The sequence below is a fragment of the Canis lupus genome, chromosome 10 (genome assembly GCF_048164855.1).
Source record: "Canis lupus baileyi chromosome 10, mCanLup2.hap1, whole genome shotgun sequence".
NCBI classification, from domain to species: domain Eukaryota; kingdom Metazoa; phylum Chordata; class Mammalia; order Carnivora; family Canidae; genus Canis; species Canis lupus.
The window spans coordinates 70,986,346-71,014,014 of NC_132847.1; the positions used below are offsets into that span (position 1 = coordinate 70,986,346).

The 27,669-nt window shown below is 44.3% G+C and overlaps 1 protein-coding gene across 10 annotated transcripts in view; it reads right to left on the reverse strand.

The window, feature by feature from the left end:
- TNC (tenascin C) overlaps positions 1-27,669 on the reverse strand; it is a 92,441-nt gene that overhangs the window by 58,130 nt on the left and 6,642 nt on the right. For all 10 annotated transcript variants that reach the window (XM_072842523.1, XM_072842524.1, XM_072842521.1 and 7 more), the window contains exons 2-4: positions 5,571-6,162; positions 1,568-2,977; positions 87-350 (exon numbers count right to left, since the gene is read on the reverse strand). In XM_072842523.1, coding sequence (XP_072698624.1) covers positions 87-350; positions 1,568-2,977; positions 5,571-6,027 — 2,131 coding nt within the window. In that variant the 5' untranslated portion in view covers positions 6,028-6,162. The remainder of the gene's footprint in view (positions 1-86; positions 351-1,567; positions 2,978-5,570; positions 6,163-27,669) is intronic.

The following is a 27,669-nucleotide window of genomic DNA, read 5'->3' on the forward strand; positions in this document are numbered from 1 at the left end:
CAGTAAGTCACGGGGGTGGGTCGTGTCCTGGGCAAACCAAGGGCAATAGAGGCTGTGGAGGCTGGGGGAGCCTTCTGCGCACTCACAAGTGGCCACTCGGGCGCTGACGGGAATGCTCTTCTTGTTTTCCAGGATGGCGAACACGCGGATGAAGTACTCCACGCCGGGCTCCAGCTCCCGGATGGTGGTGGATGTCTGGTCCCCGGGCACGCGGAACTGCATCTCCAGGCCGTCCTCATGGGTGGGTGTGTAGGTGACGAGGTACTCCGTGACCCGCATCTCGTTGTCCCAGGCCAGGTTTACGGTCTCTTCCGTCACCTCTGTCACGATGAGGTCTTTCGGAGGGGACACTGGCAGGAATACGAAAGGACGGCTGGGGTCAGGCGGGGTCAGTCGGGTCCCCTATAAAATTCGCTGTCGGTTTGTTTCCCTTCACTTGTCCCTTCCACTGCCTATCACAGAGCCCTACAATCCAGCTCCCATTCCCTAAAATGAAAAACTCACCAAGGACCTCCTGCTGTGACCCGACCTGAAAAGCTTTGGTGGCCTTCGGGCTCAAGTCCTGAGTCCGCAGTGCGGCCTTCAGCTTTCCTCGTGACCTGGCCCCTCTGAGTTTTCTACTCTCTGGACCTCAGCTCAGCTTCAGGCCGCCTGAGTGCAGCTCCCTGCTCTGAACTCAAGGTCACCCCTCATGTGCTGGAAGGGGACCTGGGGCTGATTTGGTCCAATTCTTTCATTTCCTAGATGTGAGCGAGGCCGAGGGACTTGCCTAGCTTTGCTCATCTCATCAACTTTGGGACTCACACCTCCTCCCCGCTAGCCTGGCGCTCCTCCCAGCTAGGCTTCCCTGCCTTGGGCACATTAGCCACATTTATTTATTCATTTCAACCACACTTTAGTCAGGGCGGAAATTCTCTATTACAGCAGGTATGGTGTGGGTGGGTGAGAGGACCACAAACAAGACTCTCACCCAACGCCCGCAGTGTCATTCTTTGCTGTATTTTTACTCAAACCGGGTTTAGTGAGCGCTTACTGTATACTGCGCCTTGGGCTGTCTGGATAGCGCTCCTTTCAGGAGCCTGCAATCCCTGGGGTCAAATATAGTCATGAAAAACTGAGTTAAGAGTTAGTCACGACCTCCCTGCCTCCTAAGTGATTCACTGGCCTTTATTCTCTAGCTGGGTGTGCGTTTAAAACGGTTTTACGTAATCTCACTGTCTGTTCAAATTGTGCTGAATTTCTGCTTCCATTCAGACAGAGGGATTCAGGTTCTTTGGGGTTCGGTGTCAGTGGGGAGTAGGACAGAAGGCTCACGTCTAGCAAAACGGCTGTTTTCTTTCATCTCCCTCACCACAGGGCCCCGGGGATTACACTTGGTGTAGACCAGGGGGGTAGACTCGGACAGCAGCTCCGAGGTGCACGAGCTAGGGGTGGCCTTGGGACAGTTCCAGGACCGCCCTGAGCCTCCGAGCCCTCCGGTGGGTGGCCCAGTGACAGGTGGCCCGTGCGCGCGTCATGCGCTGCGGCTGTGCAGGCCGCCCCGGGACGGGCTCCTGCAGCAACTCACCCTGGGAGCAGTCCTCCCCGGCGTGGCCCTCGCTGCACACGCAGCGGCCCTCCACGCACTGCCCCCAGCCGCTGCAGCCGTTGGGGCACGAGCGCTGCCCGCAGTCCGGGCCCGTGAAGCCCTCCTGGCAGGTGCACCGACCGTCCTCGCAGCGGCCCCGGCCCTGACAGTCGCCGGGGCACCTCCGCTCCTGGCACGTGGCGCCCGTGAAGCCCTCGTGGCACACACACTGCCCGTTCACACAGCGGCCCTGGCCGTGGCAGTCCGCGGGGCACGCGAGGTCGGCGCAGTCGGGGCCCGTGAAGCCGTGCTCACACTCGCACCGCCCGGCCACGCAGCGGCCCCGGTCGCTGCAGTCCCTGGGGCACCGCAGGTCGCGGCAGTCCTCCCCGGTGTAGCCGTCGTCGCAGACACACATGCCGTTCACGCAGCGGCCGTGCTGGTGGCAGTCGTTGGGGCAGCTCATGTCGCTGCAGTCGTAGCCCTGGAAGCCCGGCTCGCACACGCACTGGCCCTGCACGCAGCGGCCGCGGCTGTGACAGTCGTTGGGGCACCGCAGCTGGCCGCAGTCCTCCCCGGTGTGGCCCTCGTCGCACACGCACTGCCCGTTGACACAGTGGCCGTGGCCGCTGCAGCCCCTGGGACACTGGAGCTGGCCGCAGTCGGGCCCGCCGAAGCCGGCGTCACACTCGCACCTGCCGTGCACGCAGCGGCCGCGGTGGTGGCAGTCGTTGGGGCAGCTCCTGTCGCTGCAGTCGGGCCCGGCAAAGCCCGGCTCACACACGCACTGGCCCTGCTCGCAGCGGCCGCGGCCCGTGCAGGCGTTGGGGCAGCTGAGCTGGCCGCAGTCCTCGCCCGAGAAGCCCTGCTCGCAGTAGCAGGTGCCGTTGACGCAGCGGCCGCGGTCGAAGCAGTCGTTGGGGCAGATGAGCTCGCTGCAGTCCTCGCCCGTGAAGCCCTCGTCGCACACGCACTCGTTCTCCACGCACCGCCCGCGGTTGTGGCAGCTGTTGAGGCACAGAGGCTCGCTGCAGTCCTCGCCCGCGAAGCCGTCCTGGCACACGCAGCGGCCCTCCACGCACCTGCCGTGCTCCTCGTTGCAGGGCACCGGGCACACCTCGTCGCCGCAGTCGGCGCCCGTGTACCCTTCGAAACACACGCAGACCCCGCTCACGCACTTGCCCTGGTCGTTGCAGTCGCTGGGACAGGCCAGCTGGCTGCAGTCCTCCCCCGTGAAACCCTCGTCGCAGACGCACTGGCCGTCCAGGCACTGGCCTCGCAGGTGACAGTTGCCGGGACATTCGGGCTCCGAGCAGTTGGGGCCTTTCCAGCCCGGCTCACACACACAGCCACAGCCTTCCGTGCTGAAGTTTCCGCGGCCGCTGCACAAGGGCCTGGTGTCCAGGCGGCCTGCAACGACAGAGCAGAGGCGGGCAGCTGAGCAGAAGCTGCGGCTTTCCCTGGCACTGCCTGCCAGACCCAGATTCAAATTCAGCCAGAAGGCGGTGGCACTCTCAGGTTTCTATGTGGCTCGAAAACTGGTTGCCTTGTGCGCGGATGGGTGGGAACAGACATCTGACTAGTGGAGATACGAATTCTTCACCTGCACACTCATGCAAAGATTGTGTACTTATGTGTGTAGCTCTGTGTGTGTGTGTGTGTGTGTGTGTGTGTGTGTGTGTCTGCACCCCTCTACCCCCAGCCCTGGAGGGGATCCATAGTTTTTATCAAATTTTCAAGTATTCCCATGACCCCAGGGATCACAAATCATTGCCTCGTGGAATGTGTTATGCTGGGCTCTGTGATTTCTCCTGCACCTAGCCAAGGTCAGACACATTAAGAGAACAATTGTTTCACACAAGAAATATTTGTTGATCTGAGCTCAATTCTGATCTGGCTCAGGAGCTGTGCTGCATTTGGAAAGGGAGTTAGATGCTCTGGAGATCAGCTTCTTCATCGGTCAAGTGGGACCAATAGCCTAGTTCCCTGCGGTGTATCAGGGTTAAGCGAGGACACCACAGACCTACTGTTGTTCTCATTGTGATTTTCTCTTGCAGAGTTGGATTTATTTTTTTGGGGGGGGGGGCTGACTCAAGTCAGTATGTGGGTTTATGACGTGACCAAACTTTCTAATTTTCCGTAACTGAAATGAGGCTGTTCAGGAATGGCTTTCTCATTCTGTCTCTAGGACTCTCAATGTGGCTCTGCCCCCATAGCACTCCTGTGCGTCTATCTATCTTTTTTCCTCCTCATCCCGAAGGCTGCAGTGGTGGGTTAATCTGAGAAAGACATGGTCAGGGTTGACATGACTCCAGCTCTTTGAAGTCTACATAATGTCTTGGCTCAGCTTGCAGGAGTGACTGGTGTAGTCTCCATGGAGCCAAGGAGAGGAAACAAAGCTCACTCCATTTTCTCTGCACCCAAATACAGTCGCATTAATATGTTTTTTCTCCTTCCTCACAGCAGGGAAGAAGGCCATTAGAACAAATAGTTTGAAAGGTGAGAATCTAAACATACGTTTTCATGCAGGGGAGCCGCTGGACACATGAGGCTAGTAGGAAAAAACTGGATCGTGGCTAGTCTGAACTGAGATTTGCTACACATGGTAATACATACGGCATTTCAAAGACTTAGTTTAAAGAAGGGAATGCAAAATGGCCATTAACAATTTTTGTGTTGATTCCAGGAGGAAAATTGGATGATTTGGTTACACTCAGCTAAATAAAATAGTTGATTAAAAACTATTTTCACCTGTTCCTTTTTTAATTTCTTTAATGTGAAGACTGGGAAAAGTCAGGAATACATATCTGGCTCACGTTATATTCCTATTGGGCAGCACCGCACTAGACGATGACTTCAACCCCTTCTTTAGCGTTCATCGTATTGTGTAACTTCATCTGCTTTTTGCCAGGCAGATGATGAAAGTGGAAGATAAAGTAATCTGTGCCTAAAGAAACATTTTCCCCCCTCCCCTGGAAACTTAGAGCATGTCCTATAGTCCCCTCCGCTTACAGGGACTAGGTCCACTCTTGAAGGAACTTATCAAAGTGCTTTCTGGTCATTTTTTCAGGGTGGCAGAAATAAAGATGTTCAGCTCTGATTTGAAGCTGACAAAACTCCCATAGCCCTAACTCTAGGCAGTGAAGATGAAGATAATTCTAAAGTGTCAAAATCTCTGAAAAAAGGACCCAATGGTGGGGGAGAGGGGGGTGCGGTGCGTGAGCTCCGGTGCATTCAGAGTTCCTCTCTCTCATTACCCTGGTTGTCATGATGTGTCAGTTGGTTAACTTCTTTGAGTCTCAGCTGTTAGATCTGTGGAATGGGAGTATTCAACCTTATCTCAAAGGGTTGTTGGAAGGGTTCAATGAGGTAAAGAATGACAGCACCTGATGCACAAAGAGGGCTCAATGCATATTGTGATCGTGGTTGTTGGTGCCTTTAAACTGGAACATTTTTCCAGTTTCCAGACTTTGCATGACCACAGGCAGCGCTGTGTCTTTGTGCGAACACCAGGGTGTGGGAGATTGTGGTTGTGGTTCAAGTCCTAACTCGGCCACTTGTGGCAGGACCATGAGGCATCCTACCCTCCTTCTGGGCCTTAGTTTTCCTGCTGGGACAATGAGGTGATAGGGCCATAGACGAGCACTTTTCAGAGAGTGATCTGGGGTCAGGAATTTCATAATGTGCTTATAGGTTTTGGGATAGAGAATGTGTAGATCTCATGGTCAAATAGGTGTTAGAAACCGGTCATTAAAGTGAAACAAGGTTTTTCCGAGCAAGACTTCTCAGGGGCCTAGAAACTCCTCTGAGAAGCATTTGTCATCAAGGCTCTCTAAGAGCAGAGTGGAGATGGTTACATTCCCCACATTTATCTGACCATATAATCTCTTCTCAATGAACACTTTGTGAGGCCAGTCCCCAGGGAAGGTGCTTTGGAATCAAAGTGACAGATCTGGCCATGCTCATCACTTCTCCCATCTGGGCAGTGAGGGGCTGGGTGTACCTTCGGCAGGCTGGAGACAGCAGCCAGCTCCCGTGGTGCACTGCTCTCGCAGGGAAGACACAAGATTCTCCAGCTCCTCCAATCTGCTCAGAAGCTCCTTGACATCAGGAGCTGCCGCGCAACCACAGGCCCGGCGGGGGATGTTGATGCGGTGTGTGAAGACAATTTGGTTTTCCCCGTCGACCGTGTGCTCCTGGAAGCTCTCGCTGGGCTCTGAAGGTGGGGCCAGCTCTTTCTCCCCACTGGCTGACTCCAGGTCCACCGAGCACTGGGAACCTACGGGTAGCTTGATGTTGTAGACGTGGTTAAACACCACTGGCTGGTGTTCCTCGGACAGAGTGACATTCACTCCACTCTCTCGCTTGTGCCGGATGACTTTCTTGAGGACCCCACCTTCGGTTGTGAGGGTGAGCAAAGCTAGGAGGATGCCCGCCAACAGCCGAGTCGCAGCCCCCATGGTGGAGGTGGGTTTGGCTGGGGGATTCTGCGTTCTTGATCCTGGGGTGTCTCAGTCTCAGGCAGATGTGGGGACGTGGAAGCACAGAGTAGAATCCCGATCAGCTTGTTCGTGCTCTTCTTGAAGAACTCCCCTCTACAAGAAGGTGAGGGAAAACAACACGCTTGTTAGTATCTAATGCTCATGGAATCTACTGAGTATTGTAATTCCCAGGGAATTCTGATGTTCCATCCCTGGGGTGTTGATGCAAACTGGTCTCTAAAAGAATATTACCATCTCCAAGGGATGATTTCGCTCACTTTTCACTTTCCAGAAGTACATGGAGACAGCAGGGAATAGAGAAAGGGGCAAAACTTTGGAATAGTACAGACCAGACCTGGATTTGGATCTCAGCTCTAGGTCTAAGACATATAGCTTTTCTTTCTCCTATTTCTCTTTCCATACAATGAACGACTAATGTTGGGGTTAAAATGATAGGAGTAAAGACTAAGTAGAAATCTTTCCTGTATTTATGAATCCCTTCAGTATTTACTGGGTGAGCCCACTGAGTGAGTCACTGTAGTGATATGAGGCTGTAGGCACAATAGATGTTCAGGTGGTTCCTCTCTCTGCACTGGGAGGCAGAGCCTCAAATGATGAACATGCTTAGAAGGCACGGTGAACTTTAATTCCAGCCCAGCTCCTTAACTGTTAGGTGGCCATTGGACTAGTACTCTACCTCTTTGAGCCTCGGTTTCCCTTCTCCCTGCTTTATTTCTAAAACCTTAAAAAGTCAGGTTTTTTCGGAAAATCTGATAGAAGGTTTCTAAACCAGTAGTCCCAACTATGATGGAGGGTAAGAGATGGCTCAGAAAGAATGTCCGTGAGCCTCTCTGGTGTGTTCTCCGATCTCCAAGTACTTCTACAATTCTCACTGCGTGTTATGGACTAAATCCTGTCCTCTCCTCCCCCCACATTCATATATTAAAGCCCTAAGCTCTCATGTGACTATATCTGGTGATAAGGCCTGTAGAGAGGTATTTAAGTTTAAGTGAAGTCATAAGGGTGGGTCCTTAATCTGTTAGTGCCAGTGTCCTTGTTAGGAGGGGAACAGTCACCCCATGACAGAAATCTCCCTCTTTCTCTCTCTCTCTCTCTCTGCTTGTGCATGAAGGAAAGGTCATGTGAGGACACAGTAAGAGGGCAGCCATCTGCAAGCCAAGAAGAGAGGCCTCACCAGAACTGAATTTCCCAGCACTTGATTTGGGACTTCTATCCTGTAGAACATGCAAAAATAAATTGTTGTTGTTCAAGCCAAAATAAGAGTCTGTGGTATGTTTGTTATAATAGCACAAACAGACTAATACACTGATTTTTCCGCAATAATCAGAGCTCTGTGGGGGCTGAAATAAACATAAGACCAAGTGCCTACCCTCAGAGGCCTTAACAATAGACTTATAAATAAAATGGAATCACACATTCAGTACTTAAGGAACTAAGCAGGATGGAATGCAAATTGCTGATTTTGTGGTATAGAGTACAGCTGGTTATGGAATTTGGGATAAAAATGAAAAGAATTGTCAAAATAATGGTGGTCAGGAAGGACAGAATTTAAACTGAGCCTTAAAGAGTGAAAGGTTAGATGCCAACAAAGTATGGAGGAGATTATGCTACTGTGAGGCAGTACTGACTTCACTAAATAGCCTTATTCATCTGTCTTATGACTATTTATTGGTATGGACAATCAGGGTAGCAGAGGAAAGGGCTGTTGTCAAAAGTGGTTGAGAAATTATTGGGTAGATAGGAAGACATGGTTAAACCTTAGGTGGTTATAATATTGACCTAAAGATGCTCTGGATGCATGTGAGAACGATATATACAGGAAATGAAATCATTCATACTCCTTTTTTTTTTTAAGATTTTATTTATTTATTCATGAGAGACACAGATAGAGAGAGAGAGAGAGAGAGAGAGAGAGAGGCAGAGACACAGGCAAAGGGAGAAGCAGGCTCCATGCAGGGAGCCCAACACGAGACTTGATCCCAGGACTCCAGGATCACACCCTGGGCCAAAGGCAGGCGCTGAACTGCTTAGCCACCCACGGATCCCCCCATATTCAGTTTTTAATCAATCATTTCCCAAATTGGCATTTTTCTATGCCCATGCTATTATTTTTACACTTGCTCATTCAGAATTAGCTACATATGTCAATTAGATGCAGTGTTTGGAATGAGTACCCTATAGAGGTTCTTTAACTTTTTCTTTTTTTCCAGAAAGATCTTATTCCAATGATAGAATGCATCAACATGATCCATGTGATTGCCTCCTGCACAACAACAGAACGTCTTTGTGAACTCTGGAGAGGGATTATGGCAGGGAAAACAGAACCGAGAAGCATTTCTGTAGGACTGAGCAGGGATCTGGGGACTTAGAACGCACCGGCTATGCATTTAATCAAGAACTTCCTATCCACACATCCTCATCACATCCTAATTATATTCATACTTGATATTTTTACCAGCTATCCATGTAACATCTACTTAGGGCATCCGCTCCCTGGTTAGGCAAAAACAAACAAAACCCCAAAACAACAGCAGCAAGAAAAGGAAACAAACACTTCTTTTGAGTATGCTTTCTTATTCAAATTAGTTTCCTAAATAAGAATGTGTGTATCTGTGATGTAGGCCAGCCCATTGAATAAAAATTATTATGAAGAGAAACTTGGCAAGTTCTTTTCTTTTAAAACAGCATAGCCCATCTTATTTGTTTACTGGACAAATATTCATTAATTGCACACTCTATTCCAATCACTTTAACTCTCTTTGCCTTCCACAAAGTCCTTCCTTCCACCCTCTTCCCATCAATTCTTAGCTTTTTCTTTTTCTTTTTTTTTTTTTTTTTTTTTTTTTATGAGGAAGGGCCACAGGCCAAGCCTGAAATGCTTTTGGACTTCTATCCAACACTTTTTTGTGTGTTGCTAAATGACTTAAATTTCCATCTAAAAGGCCATTAGAGTTGCTGGTTGAGACTCTGAGGCAATGAGTCTAGGGTAATAATGACCAGAGTATGGGTTGAGTGAGGATTTTTCACTGTGTATTTAAGAGACGTTCCCTGGCACAGCCAAACGCTGCATTGTTTGGAGGAAGGAAATGTGTTTCTTGCGGGTTGTGTATTTCCCATTGGCTCAGGGTGGTCTGAGGGCAGGTGGATATTTTTTGCCCTTTGGAAAAGACCCATTACATCTTCAGCACAGAGGAAAGTGCCCGGGCTTTGGAGCTACGCACACCTGGGTTCAATGCCACTCACTAGCTCTGTGACTTTGACAAGCTACTTATCCTCTCTAACCATGACCTTATTTGTAAATGTGAGTTGAAGCCTTTCCAAGGGGAATTATGGATTAGAAATCAGTACAGAAAGCGCCAGCATGGGGTAGGGCCCATAGTAGGCGCTCATTAGAGAGTAGCTGCTATTGTGTTGCACAACCAGGAACAAAATGAAGCATGAGCCCAGGTCAATAGTTTCTCTCTGCTTAAGCTTGAGCTTGACCTCCACATTGAGTCCTGTCCTAAGCTCTGTAGCAACCTGGATATAGATGAAAGAGGCACTGTAGAAATTGCTGATGGGGGAGGAGGTAAACTTTATAAAGATAAATTTTCTAGAGCTGGAAATATTTATGCCAGAGAGGAAAAAGATAATGAGCAAATAATAACCTTTAAAAATGTAAAATATTCTCACGCAGACAACTGGCTGTTTAATGTCTCCTTTGAGGATAGAACTAGGGGTAATTACTTTAGATTGTAGTTTGCGATCTTTAGGTCAGATATGAAGGGTCATGTTCTGGTGGTAGGGCTTTTAAAATTTCAGAATGAACGACTTACTCTATAAAGACTCCTTAAAAAAGCACAAACAGATTCTTATCTTTATAGGAAGTGATCAGGTGATAGAAGGTCTGGAAAATATCTTGTAGGAGGAATGAGTGTGGACCGTGTGTGTTTATCCTGTAGTTGCAAAAGCCAGGGTTGAGAGGGACAGGATGGCCGTGTAAATATCCTAGGGAAGCCAGAACTGGCTGGTCCCTTGTCCTCTCAAAGGACAGAACAAGCGCTGATGCATGTTGATGTTGGGGATGGGGAGGGGGGTTGGTTACAAGAAGGCAAATTTCAGCACAACCGGAGAAATATTTTTCTACTTGGAACTCTCCAGCAGAAAGGGCTTCTTTGAGAAACTATAGCACGGTCCAAGGCACTGGAATGTAGACTAGTGTGGAAAAACACAACTTCCGTAGACAAACTATCTTGGGTTCCAGTCACTGTTCAACTTTCTCTTTCTTGGGTAAAATATTACCTAGTATCCTAAACCAGAGACACATCATCATTTGAATGTGATACAGGGATTCTCAGGAGAGATTTGTTGTGAAAAGTGCATGACATCCTTTGTCAGCAACAAGAGCTCATCAAAGAGAAGCTTTTGTGGTGAAAAGTATGATCTTCAGTGAATATTTTGCCTGGAATTTTCTTTCTCCCAACTCTTGAAATCTACCTTGGCGTATGCAGATCTGTTTTTAAAGCAAGGATAAGAGTTCTGCTGCGAAGTAGAGATTTCTCTTTCAGAGTTCCCAGACAAATAGGCTCTGGAAGATACAGATGCAGATGTAGATCCAGGTCTACCTACATTTTACAACAAGATTAAAGGATCTAGTGAGTATTAGTGTTTGCAAAGGAGAACAGCAGGAAGAGACACAGCTCAATACGTAGATTGTTGGGGTTACACATTTGGGACAAATGGGCTATTTCCAAACTTTGCATGTTGCCCTGCTCTTCATCCTGTCTAAGCATATATTCTGAGTGCAGAAAAGTACATGCACAGATGAGACTTTGCTTTGTATTTTTACCAAAACCAATTTTCAGGTCCAAATGAACTGCTGTGCTTTATTTTTATGAGACCCTTTAGATCCCTCCCTCCTTATTAATTTCTCAAAACAAAAACTAATCGGGAGCGAAAAAAATACCATAAGCATTTCCCCATGAGATAGAAGGTTCAAGAAGAGGTAGAAAACGTGGAATTAATTGATCTAGAGTTGCTGTGTCCAATATGGCAGCCACTAGTCAAAGGTGGTTGCTAAAATTAAAATGAATTAAAATGAAACATAATTAAAATTTCCATTCTCCGTGGTAATACTCATCACCCACGTGTTTTATAGTGGCATGCGGCCAGGGACTATAACATCAGTGGATAAAGAACAGTTCCATTGTCGCAGGAAGCTCTATTGAGCAGGATTGGTTTAGAGGGCTGCTTGGTGATTTTTTAATTTTTTTTTTATTGGAGTTCAATTTGCCAACCTATAGCATAACACCCAGTGCTCATCCCATCAAGTGCCCCTCTCAGTGCCCATCACCCAGTCACCCCAACCCCCCACCCACCTCCCTTTCCAGTACCCCTTGTTCGTTTCCCAGAGTTAGGTGTCTCTCATGTTTTGTCACCCTCACTGATATTTTCACTCATTTTCTCTCCTTTCCCTTTCCCTTTATTCCCTTTCACTAATTTTTATATTCCCCAAATGAGTGAGACCGTATAATGTTTGTCCTTCTCCAACTGACTTATTTCACTCAGCATGATACCCTCCAGTTCCATCCACGTCGAAGCAAATGGTGGGTATTTGTTGTTTCTAATGGCTGAGGAATATTCCATTGTATACATAGACCACATCTTCTTGATCCATTCATCTTTCGATGGACACCGAGGCTCCTTCCACAGTTTGGCTATTGTGGACATTGCTGCTATCAACATCGGGGTGCAGGTGTCCCGGCGTTTCATTGCATCTGAATCTTTGGGGTAAATCCCCAGCAGGGCAATTGCTGGGTCGTAGGGCAGGTCTATTTTTAACTCTTTGAGGAACCTCCACACAGTTTCCCAGAGTGGCTGCACCAGTTCACATTCCCACCAACAGTGCAGGAGGGTTCCCCTTTGTCCACATCCTCTCCAACATTTGTGGTTTCCTGCCTTGTTAATTTTCACCGCTTGGTGATGTTAAACCCGTGGTGCAGACAAGGAAGCTGAAGCTCAGAGAATCTGTATGATGTTGCTAAGTATCCTGTCTAATGAAAATGGGTGAGTACCTCAGGCACAGGTGCCAGGAGACTAGCATGAGAAGATGGCGTCTGTGTGGTAACTCAGCTAAACTAAGCAAATAGGCATGTGCAGTGTAATTTCCATTATGTTTTTGGACCTTACATATTCAGACATATCCAGATACAAGTGAGAATGGTCTTTCTGGCTATTGTCCTCTTCAAATCTGAAGAGACATGCACCTCGCCCCAGACCAGTATCTTTCTCCTCTATCCCTCTATCCTCCATCCTACCCTTGGGATAAGAAATTTTCTTTCTTTCTTTCTTCCTTTCTTCCTTTCTTTCTTTCTTTCTTTCTTTCTTTCTTTCTTTCTTTCTTTCTTTCTTTCTTCTTTCTTTCTTCCTTCCTTCCTTCCTTCTTTTTCTTTCTTCTTTCTTTCTTCTTCTCTATCTGCATACTTTAGAACCTCAAGTTCTCTGTGAGTTTCTTCTTCTTAAATCAAACCAAAGATAAACTACTCCAGGGACCACTCTGGCCATGCCTAACATCTTGTCCTGCTCTGCTCCACCCTTCTCTTGCAAGCTAGTAGAACTCGTCAAAGATAAGTTATGGTTCTCTTTCTGTTGACAGAAAGAGAGCTTGAGTTTTTGAGAGGACTCAGTCCATTTACTTCAGCAATATAAACCATTCTATGGTTGGTGAAGCAGCTGGGTGTGGGAGAAAGAGCCTGGTCTTCAGAGAGAAACCGATCTAAATTAGAAACCAGCTCTTCCACTTAGTAGGGGCTTCTCACGGCCGTTCACTACCCCCTAAGTCTCACTTACCATGTGATTCCCTACATGGCTATACATATGTCTATGTCATGGTGCTTTGGAAGAATGGAATGAAGTGAGATATATGTTAAGCTACTAGCATAGTGTCTGGCATACAGTAGGTGCTTTATATATGGTGGCTAATAATAGAAGCTATAACACTGATCAAATAGAGAATGGATCAGAAAGAAAACTGCATCTACAAGAGATGGGAGAACCAGTGAGATACATCAATAATAATAATAATAATAATAATAATAATAATAATAATAATATAATAGATAACAAGAGAGATTGGCTAACCTCAGTCTATGCATGTGGAGGGAGTCTCAGTCTATAAAGTGGAGGGAGGCTGCATTCTTTTGGCGGGCTTAAGAAAAACACTTTGAAAGGTGCCATTTGAGATGGACCTGAAAGATGGATGGCAGTTTTGAAAAGCAGAGGGATACGACGGCAGTGGGTGGGCCACCTTCAAAGCCTGTGGAAGCCTAGAAAGGGACCAGAGAGAATCAAGGGACTTGGAATGCATGACTGATAAGAATAAAGAAGATGACAAATGCTCCCCTTTGTGGCTCTCTGCTAGAGGCAGAGGTAGGGTGATGTGGGTGGAATACTAAAGAGGCCTACTGCGGTGTCCAAGAGTGGTAGAGCCATAGTGAGGTGTCCAGAGTTGGTAGAGCCATAGTGAGGAAAAGGAATACATGAAAGGCCAACGAGAATGGCTGGCACCGAGCCCAGTAAGCAATGGTTGTAGCTCTCTAAGGATAGGTGTCTAACTGCTCAGTGTCCTCTGTGGAGAGGCCTACATAGAACATGGGATTTTGTCTTTAGTCCCTGGTCTCCAAATACCTGGCATATTTATGGGTCCCCCTTCCAAGTTTCAAAAGATAAAAATAATGGTCCTGACGCCTTTTTTTTTTTTTTTTTAAGTGGGGGAGGGCCTTAAAATGTTAGGACTTCATTACTGTTGCTAGATAAAAATTAGTTCTTGGTTCATCTTCTTTGGAACTAGATGTTGCCAATGTAGGATCATTTTCCAGACCTTCATTTTCCAGGCCTTGGCATTATAGATTTTTATTCAGAACATTACTCTGAGGCAACCCTTCGTTTAACAGGTGAGGGAAGCAGGGTCAGGATCATGGCAGCCATATCCTAAGGACTTTCTGGTTAATAATTTCATACTTTAAGGTGCCTCTTGTCTGTTTATCAGATCTGCCCTGACCCCAACCCCAAGAAATGCTGTTTGGTAGCTAACCTTTTGGAAGCAGCATGACATAAACTATCGGTTATTTTTAAGCTCTTCCCCATAGGACAAAGACCTTTGCTGGATGAAGGAATCAACAATCTTTGAATTTTTTCCTGGTCACAGCTGGAGAATAAACAATTTCATTTTTAGATAAAGATAAAATTTCCAACTGGTTAGAATCATATTTCAGAATTAGTTACTTATGACTTCATTTTTAGTGGCTCCCAGAATATATCTATCTTGTTGACTGAGGCACGCACATGAAATATCCTAGGTTGGGGGCAGCGAGGAGGATTCCTACTGTTTAGAAATGCCGATGAATCTCTTTCCACTGTATTTTGGCAACACAAGAGGCAGCTCACACCAAATTTTTCTTCTTGCTTACAGGCAAGAGAATTTTATCGCACACAGTCATTTAAGCACGGAGGTGCTTACATGGGCGTTCTTAAAGGTTCTAGAAATTCTTCACCCCTTGTCCTTCCCAACACCCATAAATTCCTTCTTGGAATGTGTCAGGAAGAGAGAGGAGCCAGGAAACAGCCTTAAGTGTGGATTTTTTCCGAGGACATCTGATCCTTACAGTTGAGTGAGGCCAGCACAACCTGTCTTAAAAGAATTAAGAGAACTCTGACTGCCAAACCAAAGCACCTCTAAGCCCTAGGTGTTTGAATCCTGGCATTGAAAAGCATTTATCCATTCATGTAGCTTGGTGGCTTCATTGGTGCCCAATTCGGATGCTACTGGGGCCAGCCATCATCCCAGAGGCCTGAGAATTAATTCATTTGAAAAATTACTCATTCTTGCATTCAACAGAGATGAATTGAATGAAGGCTAAGATAGCCCAAGGGACATTAAGGTATCTCAGAGACCCATGATGGATAATTCTTGCTCTCATTGAGTTCATGGTCCAGTAAAGGAAGCAGACATGTCAACAGATCATTACAAGGAAGAATGATAAACGCTAAAATTAGGACAATTATCCAGGGAGAATCTGCACAGTGTTTGAAAAGATCTGTTCTAGAATCAGTCAAATACTATTGAACCCTGGTTCTGCCGCTTGCTGTCAGTTGGACCCCTACGGAACTGCCAGTTGTGTAGGTCGAAAATCGTTAGATAGAAGGCAACTTCATATGGTTCCATCTAGTATCTATGACCTTGGATATGTAGCATTGCCTCTCTGGGCCTCAACTTTCTTGTCTGCAAAACAGTGACACTAATAGCAACCCGGCAATAAAGTGCTTTCCACTGCAAGTGGGAGAAAATGAGATTAAGTGATAATTATGCCATTTCATTATTATGAGAATATTTAGGACAGTGCCTAACAGGGGAGAGACCTCAGTAATCTGTGTGTCTTGTTATTGTGTGATGGTTTGTGTCCTTCGTTTAGAGAGGGCAGTTAGCAGAAGGCTAGTCTCTGACCGATGAGAGATTCATAAGGGAATATGGGAGCGTCCCCTCTTGTCCACTGGTGCTTTTTCCTTGGAAATGTATCATTGTTAGTGCTTCAGTTTGTTAAGTGACGGGGATACTATGAAATTCATAGGGGAGTGAGGAGGCTGAGGCTACGGCCCTGGTTTTCCTCCTGGTGTATTCTCATTCAGTAGCAAGAAAAGCAAATCAGTGAGCCTAGGGTGGAGCTCTTTTCTGGGAGGTCAGTACCCTGGCCAAGAGGCAGTGCTGCTACTGGGATGGTTGTCCATGATGCTCTGCCAGAGATTTCTCCAGAAGAGGCTGCTTGTGGTTTAGTCTTTTAAGACATTGCTCCTGACGGGAAACGTTTGGCTCAGCTTCTCAGCACTTTCCATAGACACAAACAGCCATGAGATGATACAGAGAAATCAGAGTTGAGCAGGCCTTAGAAGCAACTGTGGAGGATCACTGAGTCCAGAGGTGGCAAATCTGTGCACCAACACACCTCCTTCTAGTATACGTGGCAGGCATTGCTAATCCACACCTATCCTTTTCTTTGGAGCCCCACTTCAGAAGTGTTACGAATACCTCGCTCCAGGCAGCCCCGTCTGAGTAAGTAGAGGTAGTGCCTGCCATGAAAGGGAATTACTGAGCTGAAACACCACAGAAGGTCGGTAGCTAATTCGTGGTAAAGTTGACATTAAAACCCAGAGATCCTCCCTCTTGGTCATTGCATTCGATTGAGGTTTATCTCTTCCCCGAGGCTACTGAGAGCCCTTCAAAAATAAGTGCATAGAAGAGGCTTCTAGTAATTCTTAGTATGAGGTCATTGTAAAGATTCCCAGAGAGAAGTATCAGCAGCAGTATCTTGGAGAAACTCTGTGTTAAGAGATTTCTAGCATTCTTGGTCCTGTAAGATTTCTTCAGTTCTCCACCCACCCACCCATCCATTCATCCATCCATCCATCCACCCATCCATCCAGCTATCCATCTTTTCAGAACATATTTGTTAAATACCTGCCATCTGCCAAACGTTGAAATAGCAATGAAGAAGATCAGCATGTTCTAATCATCAAGCTTACAATTTCCTTCTAGAAGGAAATGTCCTTCAAATGCATTTTATTTTATTTTTATTTTTATTTTTTTAGAGAGAAAGAGAGACTGTGTGGGGAGGGGTAGGAGAGGGAGGGAGAGAGAGAACCTCAAGTAGGCTCCATGACCATCAACAGACGGATCCGAGCCTTAATCTTACAACCCTGAGATCATGACCTGAGTTGAAATCAAGAGCTAGAAGCTCAACTGACTGAGCCACCCAGGTGCCCATAAATGCAGTTGATTTTAAGTCCATGAACTATGGATTTAATAGTTGTGATATTCTTACTGCAGATTGGGAAAGTGGCACTTACTCTTAAGCTGATGGCAAGAGTATAAATGGTAAGATTCTTTTAAGGGCCACTTCTTGTTTACTTTCTATGGGCTGCACAGCATGCTGAGTGCTAGGGATACTAAGCAGAAGAAGGACTTATTTTCTGTTTCCAGAAATGTCAGAAGCTAGAACATACATAGCAAGGTTCAATAGCAGCGCTGGTCTGAATGAAGGAATTGAAGAAAGTGTCATTCTGAGCATAGAAAGTTCCCAGAGGGCTTCCTGGAGGGGGAAATACTTAGAACAACCAAATATTGATTGAAAAGGCCTTGGAAGATAAGGAAGAGATTGAAATCATAACAGTGATGATAAAACTAATGAAAGTGTCATCTACGACCATTCACTGTGTACTTTGCCAGTAAGCATCTTGCGTTTCCAATTTTAATTTTTCACAAAATGATATGAGGTGGTATCTTTATTCTCATTTTGAAGATGAGGAAACCGAGGCAGAAAATAATTATTTTATTTTATTTTATTTTATTTTTTAGAAAATAATTATATAGCTTATGTAAGTTCAGACATTTATTAAGTAGTGGAGTCAGAATTTGAACACAAGTCCATCTGAGTCCAAAGTAAATGCCCTGAACCTGATCTTCTACAGCCTTTTGTGCTGGAGGGCTAAGGAAGAACGTTATGGTTCAAGACCAGTCCCAAGCTCTGTTTTGATTACTCTCAAACGCCTGGTAATTTTTTCCCTCTGAATTCTCTGAGTTCTTGATTTGGTATGATTTCCATCATGTATCATTCTAAAATTGATTTTGGGGTGATTTTATTATGTATGTATATGTCCCTCTTTTAAAGTATAAGCCAATTCTATCTTGTATTTATGTTGGACTGTAAGGAGTCAGAATGTATGCAATCTATCAGCTCCATGAGGGCAGGAACTGCTTGTGGTTGACATCTGAGTCATTCATCTTTTTTTTTTTTAAGATTTATTTATTTATTTATTTATTTATTTATTTATTTATTTATTTATTAAGCTCAGTGTCTCCAACATACTGAAGGCACAATATCTTTATATTTACATGAAATAAAGCTGGATATATTTCTTGATTTGAACTTACACATAGCAGGGGCTCATATTCATGGGACAACTGAATGAACTAATACTCTTATTTTCCTGATGGCTCTCATGTAATGAGTTCTCCTGTGATCTCTTCTAAGACAAGATGTATCAAGGAATTCATCATAGCTGAATTCCCAGAATTAGTTCATTTTTTTTCACTTGGCTATTCAGTGAGTACATACTAAATGTCAGATACCACACTAAGCACAGGGGTTGCAAGAGTGCCAAGACACACTGGGCTCCTTCCCATGAGATTCTAGTCAATACCTCAAAGGCTCCTGAGAGCCCAGTACTGTCCACTTTGAGATAGACTTTCCATATGATCAAAGTAAACTCAACCAGACCTTTGGCAGGAGGTGAACTCAACCAGGCCTGTGATATACTCAGTGTAAAATTCTGGTTTCAATGTGAATGAAGCCTCCTGGGTTATTAGTCAGCAATTCTTCCCATTTCACTGCAGTATTTGTTGATGTTTAAATTTAGGTCTCTCTTTTGGAATTTTGAATTTTCACTACTTATTTTTCGGTTTCCAGAGATTTGAGACCGTTCTGAGACTGTGTGGTGGGGAATGCAACAGGTTGAAGGGATAGAAGATGAGCTTTGAAGTACAGTCCTGCCAACCACTCACTCACTGTGGGTCCTTGGGCAGGTCCCATCACTCTCTTATCAAATAAGCAACAGTGTATGTCCCCAGTCCTTGACTCTTTGGTTCTAGGGACTTGTGATCCATCGCTAATTTGGCAATATTTTCTGCTGAACTTAGATTTGGATTTCATTTTAGATCCATGTCAGGTAGCAATATTAAGGACAACTCCCCAACCCCCCCAATACTGTTTCTTTCTTTAGTTGTTTGCCTGAAGCACTGGTGGTACTTTGTGGCTTCCTCCTTCCCATCCCCCAACAGAGGTTTCATTACTAACCAAATTAAGCTCACAAATCTTAATCCATAAAATATTTCCATCCAGACACAATAATGAGATTCATATTTGTGGTTTAGTATACCTAAGAAAAGCTCAGATGAAATATGACTAGATCCATTGATACATTCAGACCATAAACTGCCCTGGTGTGGTCTGGTTTCAATTTTTGAAATAAAATTTCTGCAGAGCACTTGCTTTCTCGCTCCTCTTTCTTGCCTACACAGAAAGGAAAATAAAAAGGGGGTCTGACCAAGTGGCAACTATATAGGTTCCTATAAAATTCTGGAAAATTGTTTCAAATGTAAATTTTAGTTCATTTCCTAAGGGTACAATGACCTCCTCTGGTGTTCATGCAGAATTTTAGGAAATCTAGTTGACTCTTTTGTAAGTACTGGAATTAGGTTCTTGAGCTCTTGAGCCAAAGTCAAGAGATTAGATATTTGTCTAGCAAGGATGGGTTACAGACTGACTTTTACCTCAATGTTAAATAAGAGACCTTCTAGAAAGGGCTCTGTGACATGGTGACCTCTGTGAAACTGCTGTTAGCTGCCCAGTGCCAGAGATGTAGCCTTGAAAGCCTGAAAATTCTTAAGGATGCACTGTGATGGGATAGGGAATAATAGAGCCTTTAGAGCAGAAAGCCTGGAGATCAAACTCTACTTACCTGCTGGGGAGCCTTGGACTAAATCCTATAACTTTTCTGAATTATGGCTTCTTTAGCTCTAAAACAAGGATCTTTCCAGGGTTGTTGGAGACAGTGAATGGGATAATAGAGTTATAAACGCTATCCAAATGTTAGTATCCATTCTGCTTTTCTCTCCTCTTCCTCTGTGGCTTCCCTTATAGAGATCTCCACAACATCGGACATATTAAAAAAATAGACAGTAATATTGTAAAAGTGGTTCAAACATTCATTGACTGAGAAGTTGAATTGGTTTGGGATGGCAAATGAGCTTCAGTTTACGTGTCAACCTCAGTGAGCTGATATGGCCATCTGGCACCATGTTGAGAAAGATTCCATGGCCTCGTTTGGACTCAAGGGGGGAAAGTGCTATGATGGGTTAGCAATGAATGCCATGGGTACCGAAGTGAGGGAGTGTTGATATGTGTGCCAAATATTTGGCATAGCAAGGCTAGATGTCTTTGGAAATCTTTTCCAAGTCAATGTGCTGATATTCAAATGAATGGAATGCTGTTTGAGGCCTGATTCAGAGGGAGCCAGATGGAGCCTCTGACGATATAAAAGCCTGTATGAATCAAGGGCAATAAAGTTGAATACACTTTGATAGTAGTTGACTCCTGAAATGAAATTATGCTTCTAAGATTGGAAGCAGGAAACTGGACTCTCAGGGAAAACTAATACTGCTACAGCAATTAATTTGTGTGATACCGTGCAAGGAAACATACTTTCATTGTCTGCTTTCTCTTTCTCAAATGGGGCCATTTCAATGCCTCAATAACAGCTAATGTTGATTGAACACATCTGTGCCAAGAATTGTGTTACATGTCTTACATGGGTTATTTCATTGAATCCTCTCCAAGACCTATGAAGTACCTACCTTTATTATTATTATTATTATTATTATTATTATTATTATTTTTTTTTTTTTTTTTTTAGTTTAGAGATAAGGAAACTGAGGCTCACAGAGCTTCAGCTCACCCAGCTAGAAAGGGGCAGCAGGGATTTAATTCAGATAGACTAACTCACATGTCAGAGAGCCAGGTCCTAACCCTCAGCTTTGGTGCCATCCGTGACTGATATCAAAGTGTGATTTGCACAACAAAAGTAAAAAGGCAGACTTCAAAAGGACCTGGTGGTCAGGGTCCAGAGCAACCACTGGCAATGAAAGACCTTTATGACTTCCAGAGAGAGTAGGGGAAGCTGTACCTGAGGCTGAAAAGTAGAGATATTTCTAACCTCTGACTTGGGTTAATTAACTGTATAACTTTCGACAGCATTTTGTAAAGTGTAATCTACAACATGTTAGCAGGTATTAATGCAAAGGAAGAAAAGATTTCTTAGTTAAACATGTTTGGAAAATGCTATTTTTAAACCAAACAAATTATACAGCTTTGTTTATTTCAGTGTCTTTAATGGGTTTGTGTTCATCGGAACTCTCCAAGACTGGGAGAGTTTATAGTATTTTCCAAACCTACTTGATTATTTTGTGTTTAAGTACATCGCGGGATTAGGTTTGGTGGCACACAATGGGGAAAGTGCAGATTTGGAACAAATCTACAACCTCCTCTTTCCATTTCCTTACACATTAGATGGGAGTAATGATTACATCCGACCATGGCCAACCTCTGAGTGAGGAGCTCATGGATGGAGACTCTTCCAATGTAAAGCATGGGTGAGATAGATAGTGTCACATGTATTCTGTGCCTGGAGCTATACAGATGCTGTTTTTGGTGGGTTTTCTTTTTTCTGTTGTTGTTTTAAAGATTATTTATTTATTTGAGAGAGATTGAGAACATGAGCAGGAAGGACAGAAGGAGAGGGAGAGAGAGTCCCAAGCAGACTCAGCACTGAGCAGCAATAAGAGCACTAAGCACTCAGCAATCTCACGATCCAGAGGTCATGACCCAAGCTGAAACCAAGCATTGGATACTTAACTTACTGTACCACCCAGCTGCCCCCTCCACATGCTGTTTAACTGTGATGGCAACCTTATGAGTGAGGAAGTGCTATTCGTATTTTACTGTTAAGAGAGCTGAAGGTTTCAGAATTAAGAACTCAGTCCTATAATTCCAAATCTTATGCTCTTTCTGCTACACAAAGTTATCTTTTTTTTTTAATTTTTATTTATTTATGATAGTCACAGAGAGAGAGAGAGAGGCAGAGACATAGGCAGAGGGAGAAGCAGGCTCCATGCACTGGGAGCCCGACGTGGGATTTGATCCCGGGTCTCCAGGATCGCTCCCTGGGCCAAAGGCAGGCGCTCAACCACTGCCCCACCCAGGGTTCCCCCAAGTTATCTTTTTAAACAAGATTCATTTTTCAGTTTAAGCAATTAATATGTATGCGATAAATATCAGAAGAACACCTAGTATCACTGATACAGGTAGAAATGTTGGATCCCTAAAATGAGGCCCCTTGGGAGGGTGGGGCTGGGGAGCTGGAGTGCACATAGACATTTTATGTATAGTTTTGTACTTGAGGGGAGGCACAGAGCCAAATGCACTGTAATATCCATGTCTCAGGCAAATCTTTAAAGCCTCCGGAAACAGCTTACTCTCTTTGAGTCTGGCCTGGAGAGAAAGTGAGTAAGTGAGAGGAAGATAAAGTGAGAAGTAGCAGACAGAGGAGCTTAATGAATCTCTCCTTTCTGGAAAACTGGCCCTCATGCTATGTACAACCAAAAAAAAAAAGAAAAGAAAAGAAAAAGAGTATGGTTTCAGTTAAGGCATGAGTGTCAGAGGGTCTAGAAATTACAACTTTCATTCTTGAGAGAATGGACTTATATGAACAAACAAAAATATACGGAAAAGGCAGGAGGACCCATTCTGGACAGCAACATTTAATTCAGCATATCGCAGGAAAGTCAAGAAATTTAGCCTGAGAAAGATAAAAGGCAGAGATGGTTCTGGAGAAATCAAGGATGAATCATACAAATGTGTAACTCTTCTGTCATTCTTTGACACTTCTTTCAACATCATGTTTTGGGAGGAGGACTTACCAGATAAGCCTTTATTTCTGCTTCAATCTCTTCATATATGTAAGTATAATATTTTATACCTTGCTAGGTTGTGGTGATTGGAAATTATGTATCTAAATTTAACACACTGGCAGGAGCCAATAAATTTATTTCTAAATGACCAGACAGTAAATATTTTAGGTTTTGCAACTAGATGATCTATGTCACAAAGATTCAACTCTACAATTACCGAGAAAGTAGCCATAGTCATGGCATGAATGAATGAACATGTCTGTGTTTCAATAAAACTTTATTTATAAAAATAGGCTGTCACCTGGTGGTTTCCTGAACTTTGCTGGAATATAGTAGTAAAACCAAATACAGACTGAAATGGACAAGAAAAAAACTACCATTTTGTTGAGAGCCTACTATATACCCACTGTGTGCCAGGCCTTATGCTAGATGCTTTTTATACATGTATCATTTATCTCATCATTTGTCATGACAACCTGTTGAGATACGTATTATCTGGAAGTTAAATTGAGACTCAGGGAGATTCAATGACTGCTTTAGAGGGGCAGTCAGCATTTGGACCCTAGCCTGCGACTCTAAAATGCATGCTCTCAACTACTACCCTGGGCAGATTCATCAAGCTACCTCCTGCAGTTCATACAAGGTGAAAATGTAAATTAGCACTGCTCAATGAAGAGAGCGATTAGAGCCCAAGCAGACACCTTCACCTTCCATTTCCTAGATCTTTAACAGCAATCTGGTGGCTGTCTGTGTTTAAGCACTGAAATATTTGACCTCTGTCTTTCTCTTGGAGCCTCTGGCCGGACCTCAAGTTTTATACACTTCCCCTCTGGAGAATGCTTAAGCCAAGGTGTACTGTTTGCAAACACTTATTAGCTTTTAGGCAGATGTTGGCAAGTTTCCTTTGGCCTGAGATGGGATTCCAGAGTCTGTTGAAGCCTGGCTGCGCTCATTGATCATCTCAGCCAAAAAGAGTTGCTAATTAGGGTGACACCCTGCTTTTCTTTACCTCTAAAACTAGGTTTTTTTTTTGCTCCAGGCATGCTTATTTCAGACCAAGTGGTTTGCTGGGCTTTTTACTATAGGTCTAGATGAGTGAGAGCAAATTTATAGTCCTTTTAAAAATCTATGAAGCCTTGTGCTCTAGTGAAGAATTTACCATATTACATGCCAAGATGTTTTTAGGTACATGTCCTGTGGAAAATGGCATCTGGGGTCAAATAACTTGGGGAGTGATACTGGGTTAAACAAAGCTGAATAGATTAATTGCTATAGGATTTCTTAGATCATGTACTCTTCTCCCCCAGATTTCCCATTGGCTTCTAATTACACTCAGAATAAAATCTCACTCCTACCCACTATCTACAGAGCTCATTTTCCTATTTTATTCTGCTCCCTGCTTAACTGTCATCTCTATGTCTCACCCTATTTAAAAGATCACCCTGGGCAGCCCTGGTGGCGCAGCGGTTTAGCGCCGCCTGCAGCCCAGGGTGTGATCCTGGAGACCTGGGATCCAGTCCCACATCGGGCTTCCTGCATGGAGACTGCTTCTCCCTCTGCCTGTGTCTCTGCCTCTCTCTCTCTCTCTCTCTCTCTCTCTCTCTCTTTCTCTCTCTCTCTCTCTCTCTCTCTCTGTGTCTCTATGAATAAATAAATTTAAAAAATTAAAAAAAAGATCACCCTATTCAGCACCACCTCATTGTTTGTTCCCTTACTGTGTTTTATGTTTCTTCTTAGCAAATACTTGCCTGAAATTGTACTCACGTTTATTTGATTCCTTGTAATTATCTACCTTCTTCCACCATAATGTAAGCTCCATGAGGAGCTTAAAAGGATCATGCACATCCTCTTACCTACTGTATCTCCATCTTTGGAAACATGTATTGAATATGAGCTAAGAATTCCCAAGAACAGGACACAATGCCAAGGGTCTCCTAAAACCCTTTGGCCACAGAACACCTTTTCAGTTGCATCTCATGAGAATGCTGCTTCACAGGCCACAGTTTTGGGAACCACTTCTCTAATGGAGCCTTATTACCCATGACCATTTCAACAACAGGTAGCAACAACGACAATATAACATTTATATCTGAGTGTCAGTTCTGTGCTAAGCAGTGCACTCACCCTTATGCCATTTAATCATCACGATAACCTTCTGGAGTAGGTGCTACTATTTTGCCTTTACTATGGATGAAAATGAGGGTTAGAGAAGTTAAGTAGAGAAGCTAACATGGCCAACATCACGTTGATAAGAAAAGAGCAAGCACTTGAACCCAGCGCTAATGGCAAAACCATACTTTTACCATTAAGCAATCTTCCCCCTGCACTGTGAATTTCTCCATGTCCTAAGATAGAGAGCTCTTTGTCTCCACCCCTCCCTTGAATCCTTCCCTTCCTCCCACTGGTTGTAGATTGATCCTTGTCATAACCTCCAGATACTAGGATCTCTTGTGACTCAGTCTCGAATTCCCCTACAGGCCTCCTCTGTCCTTGGTACTGGTTTTTTCAAATCCCAGGCAGGGCATGCTTTGATTCCAGAAGCTTCCTCTGAAAGCAAGGGCATTCCTTGAAGAATGAGTCCTAAGATAGTTTCCTGTCCCAGAACAGGGCTGGCTTCCTCCTGTGATATGTTATGACATCACTCTGCACAGTAGAGAGCCCAGAGGGCAAGGCATGAAAACAACTTCAAGTTCTAAGCTTTCTGAATAAACTCTGGTGAGGAAGAAGCCCAAATCTGGGACACAGTAAGGACTCTTGTCTGTGGTTAAAGATTAATTTTATTCCAATTGTGCTCAACTTCAGATGAACCAGATACAAATTATCTTTTCAAGAACTTCATTGACAGAAGGAGTTGATCTCTGAGCAGACCGGCAGTTGCAGGATGATAAGGTTGATGACAGAAAAAGATATAGGGTAGAATGGATTGACAATAAAAAAAACATCTCATCTACCCAGAGGAGGCAGGTGGTTCCTGAACTGAATTTTAAAAGGAGATTATGAGTAGATGAAAAACATAGGGAAGGATATTCTAGGAAAGGGGGAGTGGCATTTGCCAGGGCACAAAAAGCATGAAATAGATGGTGCTGAGAGCATGGATTACAGCTGAAGTACAAGACCTGTTTGGAGGCTGGAAGAAAACCATGAAAGAATTTGAAAAGTCAGGCTGGAGATATGATTTTTTCCTGTGGCTAGAAGAGCATCATTTGCAAATATTTAAGCCTGGGATTGTTTACCTACAACCCCAGTTGAGGGATAGATTGAAAGGAAAGCCTGGTGGGATGGGAGCCAATGGAGAAACTATTGCTATGGTCCATCTGTGAGATGCATGACCTGAACTGGGATGATGAAGGAGGGGTGGAAGACAATGAACTGATTTACTTATTAAGGCAAAAGAATTTACAAGATTTGAAATATGGTGGCTTAGTAAGGAAAAAGTGGAAAGGGAGCAATAATTAATCCTAAATTTTTAATCTTCATTATAACTGCTAAGAGAGGAATAGGTTGAGTTTCAGTTTTTGTCACTTTGAATACCTTGCCTTTGAGTGAAATACATTTGAAGTCATTGCCTTGGAAGGCCTTGTCCTGAGATATTCAAGAGGAATTATGTCTCCCCAATGAACTAGTACATCTAATGCAAAACATCTGGCTCCCCTTTATAAATGAATGGAAAGCTTAAATAAGATACAGCCCACTCTAGTGGCTGCCATAATTATTGATTGCTCATCAACAGAAGTGTAGGTGGGTTGGGTGAACTTGTTATTGTTAAGAAGTTGTCAGAAATAGGTGACATTGGAGCACTGGGGTGGCAGAGAAGCTCTAAGAGAGGCCCCAATGATATACCCCTGCTATTCACACCTTTATGCAATTCCCTTTCCTTGAGTGTGGGATGGCCTAGTGGCTTATTTTTAACCGACAAAATATGGCTAAGGTGATGGGTATCACTTCCACAATTAAGCTGTGCAAGACTGTGATGTCTATTTGCTTGCAGACTGCCCCCCTCCCCCCCCCCCGTTGGCTTTGATGAAACAAATGGTCATGTCGGAGAATTCCATGTGGCAAGGAACTGAGGGTGGCCTTGGGTCAATAGACCTCAAGAAACTGAATGTAGCCAACAACCACATCAGTGAGCTTGGAAGCTAATAATTCCCCAGTTGAACCTTCGGATGAGACCCCAATTCTGGCCAACATTGTGAGTGTAGCCTCATGAGAGACCATGAAGCTGAACATCCAGCTAAGTTATGCTCAGATTCCTAACCTACACAAATTGTAAGATAACAAATTGGGTGTTATTTTAAATCACCAAATTTCATGGCAATTTGTTATGCAGCAAGAGATAACAAATACAGTGCACTCTTGCTTCACCCCATGTGTGCTAAAGCTGTTCAGAGAATAAGACTCTACTAATTTTTCATTTGTAAATAATATATTAACTCTGACTCTTTTTTTTTTTTTTTTTTTTTTTTTTTATATAGTCTCTGGCTTCCAAGAGCAAGAGTCAGAAGACCTCAGACTGAGTCCTGACCCTGTTGCCAACTGGCGTGGGATCTTAGAAGGACTTTTCCCTCCTCTGAGTCTCAGTTTCACCATCTTCCAAATGAGGGAAGTTAAACCAGGCCAGCAATTTACAAAAAACTTTAAATTTATTTATTTATTTTTTTTGCCACAGAACTCTTTCACCAAATGACATTTCATAAGGAAGCTCTGTGCACAAAACAGATACAAGTGAAGGGGCTTAAATTAAAGTAAGATTGAATGGAGCCCCTGCTTGGCCTCACCATCTCTCCATGGCAGTCCCCAAATCACCTTGGAGGAGTCTTTCGAATCCTGTCTCCAAACCTGTGGCTTAGACGCTGCCGATGAACCCTTTTAATTCCAATATTCTACAGGTTCTAACAAAAAAAAAATTTTTTAACAAACTACCTATAATTTAGAGCACTCTACTCTGACGTCTCTGCATCCAGCTTCCTCGGTGTGACTATCCCAGGACCCAGGCCATCCATTTCCCAGAGAGAAGCCACCCAAGCTTCCCTTGGGGACAGCACTAA